The sequence below is a fragment of the Spermophilus citellus genome (assembly GCF_964194105.1).
Source record: "Spermophilus citellus genome assembly, chromosome: 10".
NCBI lineage: Eukaryota > Metazoa > Chordata > Mammalia > Rodentia > Sciuridae > Spermophilus > Spermophilus citellus.
The window spans coordinates 130,844,160-130,865,236 of record NC_138197.1 but is presented as its reverse complement, the minus strand read 5'-3'; the positions used below and the strand labels follow the sequence as shown (position 1 = coordinate 130,865,236).

Sequence of the window (21,077 nt, the reverse complement as noted above, 5' to 3'; positions counted from 1 at the left end):
GGGAAGTATTGAGAGGAGGGAAACTTCCTTTGAGTAAGTTTAGAGGTGCTTGGGGAGGGGGGTTCAGGAAATAATTAGGATTGACCCCTACTATTGAATCCTGACCGCCTGTTTTTGAGTCTTGACAGCTTTATTAGAAGAGGGGGAGAGTCTAGAAGAGACATACATATACATGTACTCCCTGTGACTTTCCATGTGACACTTTGTGCCACCTCAAGACTGCCAGCAAAAGGCTGTCACTTGATGAGGCCCCTAGACCTTACTCCTCTAGAACTATAGGCCAAGTAACTTCCTTTCTGCGGGAACCCTGCCCTGTGTAATAGTGCCTCATCTTTCTGTCCCTGTCCAGGCTGCCCATGGAAACGTCCCACTGCAGGAACAGGGTGACTTTGCTGAGAATAGACACAGATGAGAGGGTCTGTGAGGTAGAAGTAGACCTGAGCAAGAAAAGGGAATTCAAATGCAAGCAGGAAAAGAGGTAGTGAAGATAGGAAAGGGAAATTGGAGTTTCAGTATGTCCTTCCTTGCCAGATTTGAAATCTTGGTAGAGGAGTCTGATTGTGGCATTGTTTGTCATCCTTGCTACTGAAATCATAAACATTTCAGTCTGGGTGCCTCTTGAATAAGCAGCTTCCAGTAATTGGCTTTCAAGGACACACAGACTCAACTCCTGGGTGGGCTGAGCCTCTGAGAGGAGCAGGGTTATACCAAGAATCGCTTCCCTGATGGGAAATTTCTGTTAAAAGATGCCTTTTTAGATTCAGAAAGCACAAAATGTAATCATTTCTCTTTATCAGCCAATCCCCTCTTTGACCAAAGGGTAAAATAAAGCTGGTACGTGATCTTGTGCAACTTAAATTTCAGTGTTTTAAACTGTCTAAGCATTCATCTCTCCACACTTTGAGAAAAGGCTGTTCTTTCTTCATCACAGGGCTGCCGCAGGGCTCCTGCCCCTGCTGGGTTCAGCCTTTTCTCAGGTTCTCAGCTTCTATTCAGAGGAAAAGTGCTAATTACTGCCTTCAACCCAGTCCAGGCTTCAGCGCCAGTCTCTCCTTTCTAACTCCTTAAAGGGTAAAAGTCCCTTTTCTTTTTAACAGGGAATAATTCCCTTAGACAAAATATATAATGTTTTTAACAAAGTTGCAGAGTTTTCTTTGGGGGCTACAAAAGAAACCCTCTGATTAGAATTATTTCAATGGGTTATATATACTTAAAGGTAAAATAAAATGCAAATTGTGTTTCAGGAAAAAAAAAGCAAATCTGGTTAACCCAAAGGAACATCATTAGAAACCTGTGTTGGCATTTTGCTAAGTGGAGTTCTGAGACTGTGTGTTAATATCATAGCAATATATTACATATAGCTTGTGCAACAGAAAAATGATTAAACCAAGACTTTTTGAGAAATGTTTTAATAAAGGTGATGAAAACTGGCTTCAACTTAAATTGTAGTGAGTGGATGCTTTTTATTTAGGAAATTGCTTTGTTTTACCTTCCTAAATTTATTATTGCTGAACCTGAAGGCTCTCAACCCAGGAGAATTAGAGAATTATGGAGCATTTAAAACCTACAGCAAATGGCTAGTGTCTGTGCCTGCTGTATCCATAGGTGCACATCATCTCATCTGTGATAATTACAAACTTTTTCCTTTGTGGGCACCTTGGTAGAAATCATTATTTGTACCTGCCATAGTCTTACATGTTGTGGAACATCATCATCAGTAAAGTGTTGATAGCCAGGCACAGTGGTGTATGCCTGTAATCCCAGCAGTTTAAGAGGCTGAGACAAGAGGATCACAAGTTTAAGGCCAGCCTCAATAACTTGTCTCAAAATTAAGAGGAGGAGACTGGGGATATAGCTCAGTGGCAGAGTTGCCCCTGGGTTTAATCCCCAGTACTGCAGAAATAATAATATAACTTGTTTGTATTGAAACAGGTAAGGGGGTGGGAAATAAGTAGCTACACAAGTTGCCTGACAGGTAAAAAAAAAAAAAAAAAAAAAGCTCTAGTTTTGACAAAGGGAAAGGCTCAGAAGGCGTGCCATGAGCCTGGGTTTACCCTCATGGCCAGGAGTAGATTGTGGTATAGGCCGGGTCCTCCCGGATAGCTGTGATGCTGCCAGTCTTCAGCTTCCCATGACTTTGCAGGGAAGCCCAGAGGGCTCTGGAGTTTTGGGGGACCAGCCATCCCACAAGGGAGAGGAAAGTAACAGAAATGACTAGGAATGCTGCCATGTACGTTTTATATAGGAATCCTTAGGAATGCCCTAGGCATCCCTTTAAAAATCCTCTTGTCATTCATTCTTAAGCATGTTCAGGGTTTTTGCCCCCATTAATATCCTAAAATAACAAAATATGCCAGCCCCCACCCCTTTTTTCTCCCAGCTGAGTATTATCCTCATTTTACTGTTGAGAAAACCAAGACATAAAGAAATTAACCGGGCTTGGGTGGTTGCCTGGCTGTAATGCTAGTGGCTTCGGAGAATTAGGAGGATCACAAGTTTCAAGCCAGCCTGTGTAACTTAGTGAGGCCCTGTCTCAGAAAAGAAAGGGCTGGGAATGTAGGTCAGTGGTAGAGCACCCTCCCATACCAAAGAAAAACTGACCTGCCTAAGCTCCAGCAGCCAGTGAGAGGCAGGGCCAGGTGTTAATTTCTTTCCCTCCTGGAGCAACTCTGCTGCCATCCCACCTCCACACACTTCTGTGGGCAGCTCAGCAGCCCCCACCCTTGCCAGCTTCTGCTGGTCTTCCTCACTTCATGTCTTTGTCTGTTTTTAGACTGCCTGTGTTTGAGATATAAACTAAGAAAGATATCCCACTGAATATAAGGATGGCTCACAGAGGAAATGTCAGCTAAAGTAACTAGAACTGGAATCTTTTTTCTGCCCTCAACTTCCCCATGGAGCCCTAATTTGTCACAACTCAGCTCAAGCAACACTCCCTCAACAATGCTTTCCTGACCACCTTAGCCAGTCAGGGACACTACCTGTAAGCCCTAAAGTGCTATTTCTTCCATAACTTGGGTTATAATTTGCTCCCAGACCATTCTGCCAGGTCCCTGAGGGGCTGGTTCCAGGTGGCCTCTGGCTCCTCGTGTCAGCCCTTGCACACAGACATGCAATGAAAGGTGTTGAATGAATAAAAAGAGAAGATTATTACACTTATAAAATTGATATCATTCACTCACAAAGAAACTTCAGAATCAAACGAAAAACCACTGAGAATAAAGAACGTCGTTATCATATGGTCTCACTTTTATTAGATAAACCAGCACATTTGAAGGAAAGGAGGAGTGGACAGAGCTGGACTGAGGAGGACCAGATGATCAAGTTCTTATTAATTTTCTTCCAGCCCTCGGTTCCACTACCTGGAAATTGCAGTTTTATGCTCTGGAATCAAGAATTACATGTTAAGCCAGGCAAGGTGATGTAGACCTGTAATCCCAGCGTCTCAGGAAGCTGAGAAAGGAGGATGGCAAGTTCAAGGCCAGCCTCAGCAATTTAGTGAGATCCTATCTGAAAAAGGGCTGGAGGTGTAGCCCAGTGGTTAAGTGCCTCTGGGTTCAGCCCCCAGTACCAAACAAAAAAACAGTTGACTTTGTTAATAAGGCAAATGGAACAGCCCATTAGGAGGTTAAATGCTTTCCTCATATTCCATAGAACAACTAGCATTTCGTGATTCTTTTTTTTTTTTAATTTTTTTAATAGTTGTAGGTGGACAGCATGCCTTTGTTTAGTTTTTTTATGCAGTGCTAAGGATCGAACCCAGTGCCTCACACATGCTAGGCAAGTGCTTTGCCACTGAGCCCCAGCCCACATTTCATGATTCTATAGAGAGGTACCAGCTTGGCTTTTTTACCTTTGTTAGACAGCGGTTACCATTACCTCTGATGGAGGCACAACAGATGTACCTTACTTTCAACATACGCAGTGTGTGAGTCTGGATTGGTAAAATGGCAACAATAAAGGGGTGGGGTGGGGTGGGCGTGCAATATAATCTTCTAGAGAAAAGACATTCTTCTTCAGCTGCATCTTAGGATCTAGTAACTTTCCATTATTTGTTTGCTGAATGATGAAATGGGAAAAAATGTTGTATAAAGATCTGTGTATTCTAAATATATTCTTATTCCTCTATTTGGCAGATGAAGTACGGAAAGATAAGGAAGGACGTTGTTAATGAGGGGGAAAAGCCCTTTAATTTCAAGCCTTCTAACCTGATTCAAAGCAACATAACTTCACTATAAACTGCAGACAGGCTGGTCCCACCTGTGGGTACAAGACTAAATAGAAGGTGATTAAGGGAACAGGATGTCCTATTGGTTTGAAACAGAAACCAGGGCTGTAGCTGGGAGATGCTGCCAAAACAGATGCATTCGGATTCTGACCTTGGTCCTGCTTTCTGTGCTTTTGCATTGCTTCTGGAGCCAGTCACCAGCCAGCCCCTACTTCCTCAGTTCAGAGATACTGCAATTAGGTTCATAATGTGGCCTGAAGGGCCTTCCCAAAGAAGCACATCTCAGTCTCCCATTGCAAAATCACTTAAAAAAATTTTTTTTTAGTTGTAGGTGGGCACAATATCTTTATTTATTTTTTATGTGGTACTGAGGCTCAAACCCAGTTCCTCACACATATTAGGCAAGAAAGAGCTCTACCACTGAGCCACAACCCCAGCCCTCAAAACCACTTTTTAATTGGAAGTTTTAGGACGGGGGAGGTGAGAGTCTAGATGAACAGTTTTATTGGAGATTATTTTATATTTGGAAAATGATGATCAAATTAAAAGTTAACTTGGTCTTGGATGATAGGAGCAGATGACTTCCAGGAGGCAGAGAAGGTGAGCTGCTAGGTTCTTGGGAATGTTGTGACAGCAGTACATCTCAGGTCCCTGTGGCATCAGGACATCCAGAAGCCTCAGGTCATTCTAGATTAGTCTATGGTTGCTCAGTTGGAGTGGGAACAGGCTGGGAGAGCTATGGCCTGGGGCAGTGGCAGGGACCTGGGGCAGGAAGCTGGATGGCTTAGCATGTAACACAGGCGGTATCTGCAGAGCTCAACTGTGAGCCAGCAGGGCACTCTTACCCATTCTGGTTGTGCCCAGTGTTCCTTTCTTGGGTAGTTTTCAGTGTCTTAGGACTCCTGCTAGCATCTCATTTGTACACGGTCATGTGTAGTTTTAGTTCCTATTCATTTAACACTTTTCCTTCCAATGCCGGTGCTTCAGAAAATTTTAGAAACAGCTCTGTTCATCGGCAGTAACCAAGGACAGAAGGACTGAGTGAGAGTAATAGGAAACAGTAGCTGGGAGGGGCAGTGCTTAGAGAGGGCGGGAGCTGACTGTCCTCACTGGTGGAGGTGGAATACTGCTAAAGCAATGCAGGGCAGCTGCACTCCCCAAAAGGCTGACAGCACATGCCTACAGGGGCTGCTTGTTCCAGGCAGTATTTTAGGAGGAAACAATGAGTTCTAAATAATAATGATAATAAAATAATGACTGAGTTTGTCTTAATTTAATAGACTCTTTGATGTGTATTATATATGGTTTTGGTATTAGCAATTGCCAAGAATGTGACACAGATGTAGGAAGATATATTTTATGTATTTTATAAAAATAAGTCCTAGCAATTATATAACATTTTAGTTCATAGATTTGGGGGGTTACTGGGAATTGAATTCAGGGGTGCTTTACCACTCAGTTATAACCCAGCCCCTTTTCTTTTTTATTTTGACACAGGGTTTCACTAAATTGTTTAGGGCCTCATTAAGTTGCTTAGGCTGGCCTAAAACTTGCAATCCTCTTACCTCAGCCTCTCCAGCCTCCTGGTTGCTGGGATTACAGGCATGCACCACCGTGCCCAGCTAATTTATGGAATGTTTTACAGTTATTTCACACAATTTCACGAGAAATGCAAAGCAAACATCCCCATTTTACCGAAGATAAAATGATGTGGTAGCTTTTGGCTCTCGTACTATGCAGATACCCTCAACTGCTTTGTGAACTAGTCTTGTGCTACTTTGGACCTGGACAGTAGTCACATTAGACAACTACAGTTATTATTTGGTTATTCTAAAAAGACAGTCAACCTGAACTTTGTTTTAAGTACAAAATGGGCTTTACACCAGTGACTGCTGCTAACATGATTCACTGGGTGACATCTTACACTTGTAGCATCATAACTTATTAAGATGTGTATGTAATAGTTTCGAGTTCTGAAATCAGCATTTACTTGATCAGCTGTGGGACATAGTGCAACTTTTAAAACCATGCACTATACCTTCAGTAGCATTGAGCAAATGGACCTAGGAAGAACTGGGCATCTCATCTCTCTGACCCTCAGGTTGAACGTGAAACCTTGGTGGTTATGGGCTGGGGAGGGAGTCCTGGGACAGGAGCACATGCCTTTCTCCCAGGACTTGGTGAGGATGCAGGCAGCAAAGTACTCCAGGCAGCTACAAGAGTTTTCATGAAGAAACCTGAGGGTAGAGTCTAGCTTCAAGGATCAAGGACCAAAACATGCATTGCTTGGGCCAGCATTCTGAAGAGCTCCTGAAAGAAGGTTGACAGGATGCAGAGTTGCATCAAAGAAAGAAGCTCCCAAGACCTTAGACACCTACTTGAATGTAGACCATGTGACTCCCATGTAGCAGGAGAACATAGTTAGGGGAGAAGGGCCTTCTGTCCTAGATATAGAAGGCATGATTAAAAGGGAAAGGCCTTTTGCTTGTCCCCACAAATGAGTACCTTGTTCCGCATTCTCCAAACTCTCCTCATTAGTGCTCTCCAGGCCTTGTGTCCTTCCATCAGCTCACATTCTCAATACCTACAGCTCTCCAGGCCTTGGGGGTGCACAGGGCATGGTTTAGAGGGTGGACAAACCTGAATAGTCAAGTATGAAATAAGCGAATGCAGTGCTGGATGGAAGCCACAGGGCACAGTAGTGTGGTGTGTGTGGTCAGCAAGGTTCTTGCAGACGTGATCGTCATCGAGGCGCCGATAATGCTCTGACCCATTGTTGCAGCACTGGCGGCTGCTCCGAGATGCCTTCTGAGCACTGTGATTACTCAGGTGGCTGTTCCCTCTCAGAGGAAAGAGTTGTTCTGGGAGTGAAGAGGCATGTGCAGTTCTCCCTGGAGTTTTTCTTTGAGTAGGACCAGTCAGCTCCTAGTTGATTCTGCCCCTGCAGTTTGCCACCTTAAGTCAGCGAGCCCTGCCTCTGAGACAGTGACAATTTCTGGTGAAAGGGTTGGGCCGGGGTCTATGTAAACCTGCCCAGAAACTAATAATAAGTTTCATAATTTTATTTCCCAAGTTCACAACATCAGGAAATGCAGGGTTCTTGTCAGAGTTGCTTGAAAATAGCCTTTATTCCTTTCCGTAATAAATGAAAAATATCTTATTAAGAGATCATTTATTCCTTCATCAGAAGTTTGGGATGTTTCCTTTTTGAAAAAATGTAACTTTCAGAAACTATGCCTAAAGCACCCCCATCTCACTGTGTGTGGGGAACTCAGCTCACCTAGGGATGAATATCGTTCACTCTGGAATATAGAGTAACTCTGAAATCAAGAACATCTGGGCAGTGATTTTATTGTATTATTTGCAGGAAGGAGGAGGACAGTGCAAATTACTTCTTCAGGTAAAAGGCAAAGAATAGAAATCTAATTGGAAGTTAACATTGGCCTGGGCATCGATTTGCAGATGGAAGGGTTCAATAGATAGGGGAGGTTTTGTAGAGTTAAATTTTTGTATTCTGTCTTTGACTCCTGCACTTAGGAGGTACTTCACATGTTAGATAGTTGAGTGAATGGAGGAGACTAGAAGGCATCGTGCTATGAAGTGAAGAATGTTGAACTTGGGGTCAGAAGAAAAAAGGCTGCAGCTCTAAGTTCTGTTCCCTCCTAGCAGTATGGTCTTCAGCAGGTCCCTTTGCCTCTGTTTATTCAGCTAGAAGAAAGGTACCAGTTCAGCATCCCTTCTTCAGGGACCTCATGCTACCCAAACTGGCCTCATAAAAAGTGGGTGAAATAGTACATGTTTCCATGAGGGAGAAGTTGGTTGCACTAGAGATGTAAAAGGAAAGTGAGCGATCCCAAATCTGATCCTGTTTGTTTTCTGCTGTTGCCGTACACTACCACACACTGTTAAACTTCCAGTTATGCACATTAGAGGCCAGTGTGGGTATCCCTGGGCTAGAGCTGAGGTATTGGCTGTGCTGGGTGCCTGCCTTTCCCAGCTTCTGCAGCTGCCCGCATTCCTTGGCTCATGCCCCTTTCTTCTGCCTTCAGAGCCAGCAGTCTTGCATCTTTATGACCCTGCTCCCATTTCCATGTCTTTGTAAAGCCTACAAATATAACCCACTCTGGGGGAGGGTCTTTGATTTTATGAGCTATGAGGTTAGATTGGGCCTGTCAGAACAATCAAGTCTGCTGTCCCTGTCTCGAGGCCTTGACTTAATCACATCTGCGAATTTCTTTTTGCCATGTTAAGGAGTCGTTGGGACATCGATGGGGCATCTCTAATTCTGTCTCCCATACCCATAATCTATAGGTTGCTCTACAGGGGACAGAAGTATAGTGGAGAAAGCACTAAAATGATTCTCACAAAACCTGGAATCAGGCCAGTCATTTATCCCTCTAGGTCTCTGTTTTATGCATCTAAAAAATTGGCAAGTTGATTTTGGAAGCGTTCAATAGATAATGGTTCTGAAACTCTTGTGCCTCAGAGTGGCTTCGAGAACTTGTTATAACACTAGTGAGATGAGGCCTGAGAATTTATGTTTCCAGCAAGTTCCAAGGAACTTGTCTAGGGACCACACTTGTAGAACTACTGAACTAAATTTGTCTTTAAGGTGCTTTCTTTAAGGCCCTAAGGCCCTGTATCCTGCAGGGTTTCCTCTTTGGATCAACACAGGTAATTAATTGTGCTTTGTAGCAAAAAGAATCAAGCATCATTTTATTGATGTAACTTCCTGGTGAGCCATGAGTTACCTTTCTTTTGTGAAAAAGATGGGCTGTGTGGTCTGTGGGCTGGTCAGAGTGGGGAGTTTCAGAATGCCCTGCGGGGACAGGGAGGCAGATGTTGAGGTCTTGATCCTTATCTGTGAGCTGGGGTGGTGACAAGGCCCGCTCTGCAGTTGCTTTTCACGCAGTAGTCTGTGTAGATCATCTGGTGTATGCCTGGCACGTGGTCAGCATGGGTCACATTACTGAGCACTTTTGATCCAGCCACTGTTGGGAGTCTGGGTTAACGCATTCTACCCTCACGACATTGCTCTGAGGTGGGTCACTCCCACTTTTTTCCCCCCTTCTTAAATACATGGAGTGATTGATTGATCGATTCACTTACTTATTTATTTATTTATTTATTAATTACACAAATGGAGCACAACTTTTTATTTCTCTGGTTGTACATGATGTAGAGTCACACCATTCATGCAATCACATCCATATGTAGGGATAATAATGTCCATCTCATTCCACTATCTTCCCCACACATGCTTGTCGCCTCTTCTTCCTCCTTCCCCTCTGCTCAATCCAAATTTTCTCCATTTCACACCCCCCCCCCCATTATGGATCAGCATCCACTTATCAGAGAAAACATGTGGCCTTTGCTTTTTTGGGATTGGCTTACTTCACTTAGCATGATATCCTCCAACTCCATCCATTTACCTATAAATACAATAATTTCATTCCTCTTTAAGGCTGAGTTATATTCCATTGTGTACTTATACCATAGTTTCTTTATCCATTCATTTATTGAAGGGCATGTGGCTGTTTCCACAGTGTAGTTATTATGTCACTCCTACTTTCGCAGATGGAGGGAACAAAGGTTAGGAATTTGGCCAGGAAGGCAGAGGTAAACAGTGTAGAGTCATTTACCAACCAGTTGTGTAGGTTCCAGAGTTCACACACTTAACTCTTGTACAGAATTGCCTCACATAGTTGATCCCTTCCTGTATCAGTGAGGGTATTTTTAAGTTATACAACTTAAAAATGATATTTCTCTGTGTGTGTTTCTTAAGTATCTTGTCGTGTAACAAATCTGGAGGCAGGTGGTCCTGGAGGAGGTTAGTGTGGTGCTCAGCAGTGTCACAGTGGGTCCAGATCCATATCTTGTCATGCTACTGTTCCCAACAGATGGGTTTTGTCTTCAGGACTGTCCCCTTGTGATCATAAGATGGCTGCCACAGAACCTGCTGTCCTGTATCAGAGACTGAGCAAGAAGATGACCTGCTCCCTTGTCTCCTCCCTCTGTAAGGGAGTAAAGCTTTCACAGAGGCCCATTCCATGCAGACTTCCCTGCCAGAAATGCTTGGCCTCCTGTTTCCAGATGGCCACTGCTAACTGAGAGTCCCTACCAGGGTGGGGAGGGCCTGAAGCCCAGCCCTCAGGGTAGCTGAATGCTCAGGCTCCCTTAGTAAGAAAGGCAGCAGGAATGGCTGCCTGTTGCTCACTGACAGACCAGCCTTACTTCATTCCCTCAAGTTGGTGACACGACCTTTTTCCTGAAGGTGCCCTGTGGCACAGACAAAAGGAGCCTGTCTAGTGCTGCTAGAAGTTCTGTGGACTGCCCTTGGCCGACTACACGCCTGATGAGCTTTGCTTTCTCGGCAAGGGTATGAGGGCACATGATCACATTTATTGATTTGGGGCACCCAGAAGGATCTTGGTCTTGTGAATGGAGGACGAGGCTCTTGAAGGACTTGTCTTACAGCCCTGTTCTCCCATTTGTCTCTGGAGGCTGCTGTCCATTCTGACCTGGAACAAGGTCCCTCACCTCTGGTGCCTCAGCCATCTCATCTCTATAGTGAGATGGTACGGGGCCCCTACCCCACGGGCATCACCACAGCCATCCTGACACATAGTGACGTGGGCTCCAGTGTTGCCAGCCTTGGTTAACCATCAGCATTGGTACTGGGAGGGCTTGAGCCAGCTTCAGTGCTTAGGAAACACTTTTTGCTTTTTGTTCTTTTTGTTGTTGCTATTGTTTGTTTGGTCATTTTGTTTTGTTTTGGGTAGAAGCAGAAACAAAGATCCCTGTCTTCAGTTAGCCTTCCAGGGTGTGCCAGGCCACCTAGAGAGTCCACACCCTTCCTCAGTAGGGCTATGTGTGGTTGAATGTTATGAATATGATTGTTGTTGATGGGACACCTATTTCCTATGCTGACAGGAAGAGCATTCATAGCCCACATCACAGGAACCACAGAGATGTGCCCCACTTTAAGAAAACCTGACCATATAAGGAGGAGCATCATAATTACAGAATAATGTCTCACTTAGCCAGGAATTCATGGCAGTTCTCCTAGTGCATTTAAAATAGGACTCATGTATAAAAATACCATTTCCATACAGGAGCCCATATTTTCTGAAAAGGGAAATATACTTGTATTGGGCATTTGGGGTAAGTAGATCAAAAATAAAAATAACATCTTATAAATATAAGAACTAGAAACTAAGTTCCACTTTTAATTCTAAAAGGTTTATATTTATCTCTACTACCTTAACCCTCTCCTCCTACCCTAGATTTTCACAGCAGAAATACACAGGATCTGCAGGCAGCTCATGATGGCAGTGAGTGTCAGGCATGTGAGTGAGTGGACTCCAGGGACATCAGCAGCAGAACTGGTCATACCATTCTCTGGCGTGTCTGCCACGTGCTGTAGGGTCAGTGGTCTCGCCCCAGTGTGGTGTTCCACTTGACTTGAGATCATTTGTGAGGACTGGCCTTAAAACACATTGTGAATCCTTTCCTGTGCATGGTCAGCGAGTAGCAGTGAGAAGTGGACCAGCCCATTTTGCCATCAGAGACTCCTCTAGCCACAGAGACACTGGCCAAGGTCTAGCCAGCAGGATCTGGGGAAGGCCAGCAGGAGAGAGGCAAATCTGGGATATTCACATGCCTGGCTTCTTCCTTCTTTTCAGAAATGCTCCCACTGCCAGGAGGCCGGCGCCACCCTGGGCTGCTACAACAAAGGCTGCTCCTTCCGATACCATTACCCATGTGCCATCGACGCAGGTAAGCTGAGAACGCATACCCTTGCCCAGGGCATCCAGAGGGCCAGGACATACAATTTGGTCATCTCCCTTCTTTATAGTTCTTTTTGCCTCTCCTGGACCTCTTCTGTTTGTAAATTCTAAAAGAATACAGAGAATAAATATGAAGGAGTAAAATGGGGTATTTTTTTTTTTTTTTTGGTAATTTTTTAGTAACAGTTTTCTTCGTCTAATTCACATGTGCTTTGCATATTTAAATGTACACTTCAGTGTCTTCTAGTGTACTCACAGTTGTGTAGCCATCACCACAGTAGATTTTTTTAACATTTTCATTACCTTGTAAAAAAGCTCCTACCAATCTAGAGTCACTCAACTTCCTTCCCCTCCCCCCAGACACCCCACCCCCACCCCCACCCCCGCAACCACCCATCTGCCTTCTAGCTCTATAGATTTGCCTGTTCTGGGCATTTCATGTAAATGAAGTCATACAGTATGTGACCTTTTGTAACCAGATTCTTTCACATATCGTAGTTACTTACAAGGTTTATCCATGTTATAGCATGTATTAGTACTTTATTTATTTTTATTGCCAAACAGTATTTTATTGTAAATGATATATACTGCTTTATTTATCCATTCATCAGTTGATGGACATTTGGGTTATTTCCAGTTTTTTATTTTTATGAATAATGTTACGGTAAAACATTCACATATAAATCTTTATGAGGACATGTGTTTCAGTACTCTCATGTATTTAACCAAGAGAAGAATTGCTGAGTGGTATGGTAACTCGTGTTTGACCTTTTGAGGAGCTGCCAGGCTTTTCCAAAATAGCTGCACTATTTTACATCACAACCAGTGGTGTATTAGGTTTTAATTTCTCCACATCCTTGCCGACACTTGTTATTACCTGTCTTTTTTATTGTTATTACTATTATTGTGGTCATCCCAGTGGGTATGAAATGGTATTTAATTGTGGATTTTATTTGGATTTCCCTAATGGCTCATGATGATATGTGTCTCTTGCTTTGCCCATTGTTAAATTGGATTGTCTTTTTATTGTTGAGTTTTAAGAATACTTGGCATTTCTGGATACAAGCACCTATGGAGCTTAGTTTGCAAAAATATTTTCTCCCAGGACTGGAATTGTGGTTCAGTGGAAGAGCACTTGCCTAGTATGTATGAGGCACTGTGTTCAATTCTCAGCACCACTTATAAATAAATTAATAAAATAAAGTTCCATAAATATCTAAAAAAAAAAATTAAAAAATATTTTCTCCCATTCTGTGAGTTTTCTTTTCATTCTTAATGGTGTTCTCCAAAGCAAACAATTTTATTTTTTTAATATTTTTTTAGTTGTAGATGGACACAATACCTTTATTTTATTTATTTATTTTTATGTGGTGCTGTGGATCGAACCCAGTACCTCACACGTGTGAGGCAAGCACTCTGCCACTGAGCCACAATCCCAGCCCAACAATTTTAATTTTGATGAAGTCTAATATATTTTTTTCTTTTGTTTTTCTTTTGTGTCATATCAAACCTATGGATTTTGAATAAAGATTTATACCTTTTTTTCCCCCAAGAGTTTTTTAGTTCTATCTCCTGAATTTAGTTTTTTGATCCATTTTAAATTAATTTTTGTATATCATATAAAGTGGTTCCAGTTTATTCTTCTCCAGGTGGATATCCAGTTGTCCTTGTATGATTTGTAGAAATGACTGTTCTTTCCTCAGTGAATGATCTTGGCACTTTTGTTGAAAGTTGATTAACCATAGATGGATGTATGAACTTACTTTCAGTCTGTCTCTAGTGCCCGACTATTTTGATAAAACATAGCTTTTGAAACTGAGTTTTCCAATTTTTTTTTCCCCTGAAGATTGTTTTGACTATTCTGGGTCCCTTGATGTTCCATGTGAATTTTAGGATCATCTTAGCCATATCTGGAAAAACAAATAAACAGACAAAAACACTGTTGAAAGTTTGATAGGGTTTGCATTGAGTCTATAGATAAAATATCAGGTAAAGTCATCTTAATAGTATTATGTCTTCCAGTCCATGGTCATGGACTGACCTTTCGATTTTGGTCTGTCACAGCTTTGTGGTTTTTAGAATATACGTTTTACAGTTAAATTTTTTTTTTAATATTTATTTTTTAGTTTTAGGTGGACACAATATCTATTATTTTTATGTGGTGCTGAGGATCAAACCCAGTGCCTCATGCGTGGTAGGCGAGTGCTCTACCACTGAGCCACAACCCCAGTCCTACACTTAATTTTTGCATTATTCATTGAGGGTGTATTGAATACAGTGGATTGGCAAGTGCAGTGGTGCACACCTCTGTAATCCCAGCAACTCAGGAGACTGAAGCAGGAAGATTGCCAGGTTTGAGACCAGCCTCAGCAACTTATTCTGTCTCAAAATTAAAAGTTAAAAAAAAAAAAAAAAGGACTAAGGCTGTATGCAACTCAATGGTAAAATGCCCCCTCAGGTTCAGTCTCCCCACCCAAAAAAAAACTTCAATAGATTGATTTTTTTTTTTTAATATTGATCCCGTATCCTATAACTTTGTTTGACTTGTTTTGTTCTGGTAATTTATAATGAGTTTCTATGTGCAAAATCATGACATCTACCAACAGTGATAGTTTTACTTCCTCCTGCCTGATCTAATGCTCTTTATTTCTTTTTCTTGCTTCGTTGCCCTGGCTAGAACCTCCAGTAAAATTTAGGCTAAAAATGTTGAGAGCTGACATTCTGATCTTGTTAGCTAAAAAATATGGTGTTAGCTGTTCATAAGTATTCTTGGTTACCCCACTGTGTTACTGTGGATGGAATCCAGGGGTGCTGTACTACTGAGCTACATCCCCAGCCCTTTTTTATTTTATTTTGAGATAGAGGCTGTACCTTGCCCGGCCCGATCTCAAATTTACAATCCTCTTGCCTTAGCCTCATGAGAAAGCTGGGATTACAAGTGTGCATCACCATGCTGGGTTTATCCTTATGTATTCTTGATAGAGCTGAGAGAGTTCCAGTCTAGTCCCAGTTTGTGGAATGTCTTTATCATGAAGTGTTTTGTGTGAGATAGGAAAGACTAACCTCATGCTACTCACCGTATACTCCATACTCTGTTTTTCTACACATCAAACGTCCTCCAGTAGATGCCAGCTATATGTCCTACAGTTTAACTCAGTTCTGCACTAACCAGAGTCAGTGTAGACTCCACAGGTTAAAGGCTCTGTCCCACAAACTGCCTACTTCAGATGCCTCTCTCGAGCCCCAGGTTGTGACCTGTGCTTCTGAATGGCCAGGTATAAATCAGGGTACACAAGACCTCTTTCTAAGGCTTGATCAGTGTGCTAGAACCATCTATAAGCAACACTCTACTTTGTTTTTGGTACTGGGGGTTGAACTCAGAAGTGCTTAATCATTGACCCATATCCCCAGCCCTTTTTAATATCTTATTTAGACATAGGGTCTCGCTAACTTGCTGAGGCTAGCTTTGAACTTGTAATCCTCCTGCCTCAGCCTTCCAAGCCTTTGGGATTACAGTCGTGTGCCACCATACCCAGCTCACTTTACTTTTTTTAATCCCCAAATATTTATTTTGCTGTTCTCAATACCTTTATTTTATTTATTTATATGTGCTGCTGAGAATCGAACCCAGGGCCTTGCATGTGCTAAGCGAGCACTCCACCACTGAGCCACAACCCCAGTCCCACTTTATTTATCTTTACCCATTTATTATGCAGGTTACAGTGGAACAATTCAATGGGAAAGATGCATTGGCACGTGGGAAGGACATGGAGCCTCCATGCCCTCCTCAGATGCGCTGCCCTCCAGGAACCTCCATGTGCTTAGCAGCCAGGAAGCTCTCAACCCCACAGTTCAGGGATTTTTATGGAGGTTTCATCACTTAGACATGTTTGATTATTAACTCAATCTTTGGCCCCTCTTCCCCTCTCCAGAGAAAGAGGGGTGGAGCTGAAAGTTCTAATCTTCTAATCATGGCTTGTTTTTTCTGATTACCAGCCCCCATCCAGGAACCCATGAAAGACACTTCTATTGCCTGGAAAATTCTGAGGGATTAGAAGCTATGTATCAGGAGCCCAAGTAAAGACCAGATATAAGGAAAAAAAGCTTCTCCTAGCACTCGTATTTTTAGGAAATTGTAAGGGTTTTCAGAGCTCTGTGCCGGGAACAGGAATGAAAACTAAAATGAGTACTTTTATTATAAATCAATTGTCTATCACATAGTGTCTGCATTTTATCTGTTGGGATGGAGTGGGCGGGTTTTGCAGTGTGATGCCTGCCGAGGAAGGAAACTCCTCTGCAGGGCATAGGCGCTGCCAATGAGTGGGGCAAGCTTGCGTCCAACAGCTGCAGCAACCTGGGAAAGTAGCTCTCTCAACTTGAGTCTCCCAAGACCTTCACCCAGCCAGCCTCATAATGCCTCCCATCGGATGGAGGGAGTAAAAATGGAGAGAGGTGTGGAGCAGGTAGACAGGCACCAGCAGGCAAGCAGAGACCTCAGGGTTCCTTTCAACCTGTCTCCAGGGCAGAAGTCTCATCAGCTCCCTCACTAGTGCTTAAGCACATCCCCTTCCTTTCCCATCCTTGTCTTTTTGCCCTTCCCTCTTCCGTCTTCTCCAAGTTTCTGAAGGAGGAGCAGCTAAAAAGAACACTGTAGTGCATGTCTGTAATCCCAGCAGCTCTGGAGGCTAAGACAGGAAGATCTCAAATTCAAAACCAGCCTCATCAATGGCAAGGCGCTAAGCAACTCAGTGAGACCCTGTCTCTAAATAAAATTCAAAATAGAGCTGAAAGTGTGGTTCAGTGGCTGAGTGCCCCTGAGTTCAATCCCCAGTACACATACCCCCACCAAAAAGAACAGAAGGGAGAATAATGCTTACTTCAAAGTTAGATTCTTGTGAAGTGTGGTGCTTGTGCCCAGGTGCTCATGCTGAAGGGCAGCTTGGTGTCCAGGGTGCAATTTGACCAGATCGATATATAGGGAAGAAGTAGAGAGTCTTCAGGTATCAGAGAGTTTGGGTTTTAGAGTGTCCCTTGCGTTCTCTTTCTTGCCCTGAATGTTTTTGTCTTGGATCTGTGCTGTTCACCCTGGGTTGTGGTCCTGCATTTTCAGAAGTTTCTCTAGTAGACTTCAGTTGCAAAAGTACCTCCTTTTTCAGGAGCCAGCCAGTTGCCCAGTTGCCTTTTCTTGTTTTCATTGTGTTACCTTTTTACATCAGAATGTTCTGGTGTTTGTTTTTTGTTTGTTTTTTCCACTCAAAGCTTCCTGTTTTTTTTTTATATTTATTTTTTAGTTGTAGCTGGACACAATGCCATTATTTTATTTTTAATGTGGTGCTAAGGATCAAACCCAGGGCCTCGCACATGCCAGGCGAGTGCTCTACTGCTGAGCCACCACCCCAGCCCTGCTTCCTGGTTTTTAAATGAGAATTCTAAGTGTTATGTTTGGATGTTATGTTTGGATGCTTGATTATTATATGGGAAATCCTGCAAAAATTGGCTTTTCCAGCCAGTGGCTGAGAAGCAGTGGTCTCCCACACTAAGGCTCTTTTCAGAAATATTAGGCTGAGCATCCAGGCAGGCAGACAGGTAACCACATCCTTCCCATCACGTTTCTTATGCAGCAGGGCACCAGCCATGTCAGCAGCCAGGCTCACAGCAGGCACCCGCCGTGGTTGTTCTGTTGCTCTCCCTCCCAGGCTGCCTCCTGTATATGGTTTCTCATGGGATAAAGTTCACTGCTCAGGGGATCTTTCCACAATGATGGAAGTGCTCTAGATCTGCACATTCCAGTATGATGGCCACTGCCAGATGTGACCATTGAGCACTTGCAATGTGGCTAGTGGGCTGGGTATGGTGGTGCACGTCTATAATCCTAGCAGCTCCAGAGACTGAGGCAGAAGGATCTCAAGTTCAAAGCCAGCCTCAGCAAAAGCAAGGCACTAAGCAACTTAGTGAGACCCTGTCTCTAAATAAAATACAAAATAGGGCTGGGGATGTGGCTCAGTGGTTAAGTAACCCTGAGTTCAATCCCTGGTCTTCCTCCCAACCCCCCCCCCCAAAAAAAAAAAAAAAAGAAAAAGGAAAGGAAATATGGCTAGTGAGACTGAGGAAATTAACTTTTTTTCACTTAAGTGGCTGTGTGTAACTCGCTAATGGACAGCCGCCTTAGAGCTACCTTGATCAAGTCTAGGCAGAAGGTTGGGAAGAGAGCCAAGAGCGCCCACTAGTAGATGCTTACCCAGGCCACCTCCCCACCCCACAGCCAGAAGCAGGGCCTCCTTGATTAGCTGAGGGTTAATAAGCAAATGATACCTGTCACTTTCTCTGATCCAGCCTGTCATGTGCCTGCCCAGTTAAGCTGGTAGCATCTCTGTTTAACAGCAGTTGGTGGCCAAACATCCAGTGAAAGGATAAGGTGGTCTTTGGCCCTCCAGCTTCAGTCCCCTAGCTGCTGGACTCTGCTGGGACCAAAGAAGCAGCTTCACAAGAGGATACACATGGGCATTTGTCTTTTTGATGACCTGTCACAGGGACTCAAGGCCTGCACTGCTCTTAGGGATAGATGCCTGTATTTACTCCATGGCCTTCTCAGTCAGGAGTTTCTGCTCTGTGTAGATCTATGTCCAGGAAAGATCTATTCATTGATTGACTTTCTTTTTAATCATAATCAAGATGAGTCCCTGAGTTTAAGAAGCCCTAATCTCTCAGTGGAATAAGGAACAGTGTAACATTTTCATCTCTGCTTTGCTGTCAACCACCCAAACCTTTAAAGAGCTGTTGATGTCGCAGGGAAAACTTTTATTGCTAGGATGTCTCCATGGAAACAGAATCTTTGTCTTACAATGATCTCTGGTGCCTACAGCTTCCCCCACCTGATACTGGTCCTGCATTTCTGATATCCTCATTAGCAGTTGTGGGCTGCTTGTTATGTCACAGGCACAGGATTTGGCTCCAGGTAGAGGATGCAATAAAAAGAACATGAGCTCTGGTTTAAAAAAATTTTTTTAATGTATTTAATGCAATGAGCCATAACAATTAAGACAGAAGGAAAAAAAAGGGCTGTGGTAGCTCATTAATAATTCTACTGTGCATAAAGAATCTTGCCTGGAGGGGATTTTCCTTTTACTCTCATGAAGAAACACAGCTGGGAATTTTACTCTGCAGCCACCTTTGCAGCAGCATTTCAGAGCTGCTCTTTCTGCTGCAGACTTTGATCTTGCAGTAGCAGAGGCAAAGCCCTGTATGGATCATTCTGTATTACTGAGGGTCTTGCCCCCATCATGGAGGGGAAGCCATCTGCATCACAAAAACCAGTCCCAGTGCCCCATTATTCCCCTCCATGTGTTTCAAGAGCCTAACCCTGCCCCTGAGCAAAGCTGTGTGGAAGACAGTAGTGCTAAGGTAGAGTGTAGCTGAACTGGAGATAGTATCTGATGCCCAGCAGATCCAAAGGACATTAGACCCCTCTTTTCACCTCATCCTTGAGATTGCTCTCCTCAGCCTGGGGTCTGTGTAGATGTCAGGACTATCAGAAGCTTTATGGTACTTTTTATGATGAGGAGCTCAGCAAAGTCACTCGGCCTTTAATAGAGAGAAAGGAAAGTGGCATTCTGTCCTGGGAGTTGGTGTTTGTTTCTGGAAGCTATCTTGACTTGGCCACCTTGTGAGTCTTTCCCAGCTTATGTCATGATCCAGCAAGCTTATTTGCTTTTACTTCAACCTGTGGAAATACTGACCAGGCCCTCTGGATAGTGTAGGGTTAGTTTCTTTTTCTTCAAAAGAAAACATATCAGGAGACTGATGTTGGCTGGCCACTGAAGGGGACAGGCGCTTGTTCCAATCAGAGAGCACTTACTAGATTTCCTCCTGCTCTTTACTCTTGTCCTGAGCAGGACCTGACTGGAGACAGGATAGAAGAGGCACCCCCATGTCCTTCCAGGTTTCTGAGCTCTCTCACTGGTTCTGACCCTGCCAGGGGCAGGAATTGCAGTTCCTGACAGCCTGTGGATATGTACAAGAACTAAAAGAAGGACTTGTTGATACAGTGTTCCTTTGGGGCAGAGGTGGGCACTGTGTCTGGCAGTTTCTCTAGGAGACTTCTGTTCCAAAAGTACCTGGCAGTAGGTCCCAGTTGCCCTTAGTATGTACTTTATTTCTTTCCTGCATTTAACTCAGGAAGACATTCCCTAACTTCAGACACGTTTTTACCAGTGGTCTGTCACATCTGGTCACTGTTCTGTGGCTCTGAGGGGAACTGAGCCACCTGTGCTCCCTTTAATGGCACCCTTTGCCACAACATGACCCCCATCTTTGGTTCTGTAAGCCTCTGTGGCATCAGAGTGGCCGAGCTCCATGATGCTGTACTTTCTTTTTGGCCCAGGGTAGAGATTGCCATGTAGCACTGCCAGAGCCCAGGTGAGGAGGACGTGCTTTCCCAAGCTCCAGTTGTCTGTCTCCTGCTGTTTATAAACTCTCTGGCAGATTGGAACAGCAGGAGCCTTGGTCACGCTATGTACTTGTGGGTTTTAAATTAACACATTTCATTTACTGCCATGCTAGTTGCCTGCTGGGAAAGGGGCCTGGAGGTTAGTGACGATGACTCGATGACTCGATGAGTTCTTGGGCCCTGGGAGCAGAGAAGGCTGCCGGCCCATCCTCTATAAGTCAGAAACTCCTAAGGCCAGGTAGTGATGTTTTTAGTTTGGACAAGTTCTGAAATTTCCTTTTTTGATTTGTTCAGGATGTTGAGGACTTAAAAAATTTTCATTTGAGTGTTCCTTTGCTTACAACTATTTCACTTGAAATCTGTGGGTACACAGGCTGTGAATCTGGATCTAGGTTTAAACCAGTTAAATCATAAACTCAACAAGGCTGCCTCCTGCCATGGTGCTCAGGAGATTTCTGAGAATGTGGGATCAGTATTTATTACCATTTTGTCACTACGTCCTGTACCAGTGACCTGGCTGCCAGCCTGCAGAAGCTGTGGTGTGTAGGGTGGGCTCGCTCTGGGTTTTCTCGCCAGCTCCATGCCCTGCCTTGTACGTGGAACTCGACTCGCC

The 21,077-nt window shown here is 43.7% G+C and overlaps 1 protein-coding gene across 3 annotated transcripts in view; it reads left to right on the top strand.

Moving 5' to 3' along the window:
• Positions 1-21,077, top strand: part of TCF20 (transcription factor 20) — a 91,469-nt gene that overhangs the window by 59,458 nt on the left and 10,934 nt on the right. For all 3 annotated transcript variants that reach the window (XM_081310338.1, XM_081310339.1, XM_081310337.1), the window contains exon 3: positions 11,914-12,007. In XM_081310338.1, the coding sequence (XP_081166464.1) occupies positions 11,914-12,007 (94 nt within the window). The remainder of the gene's footprint in view (positions 1-11,913; positions 12,008-21,077) is intronic.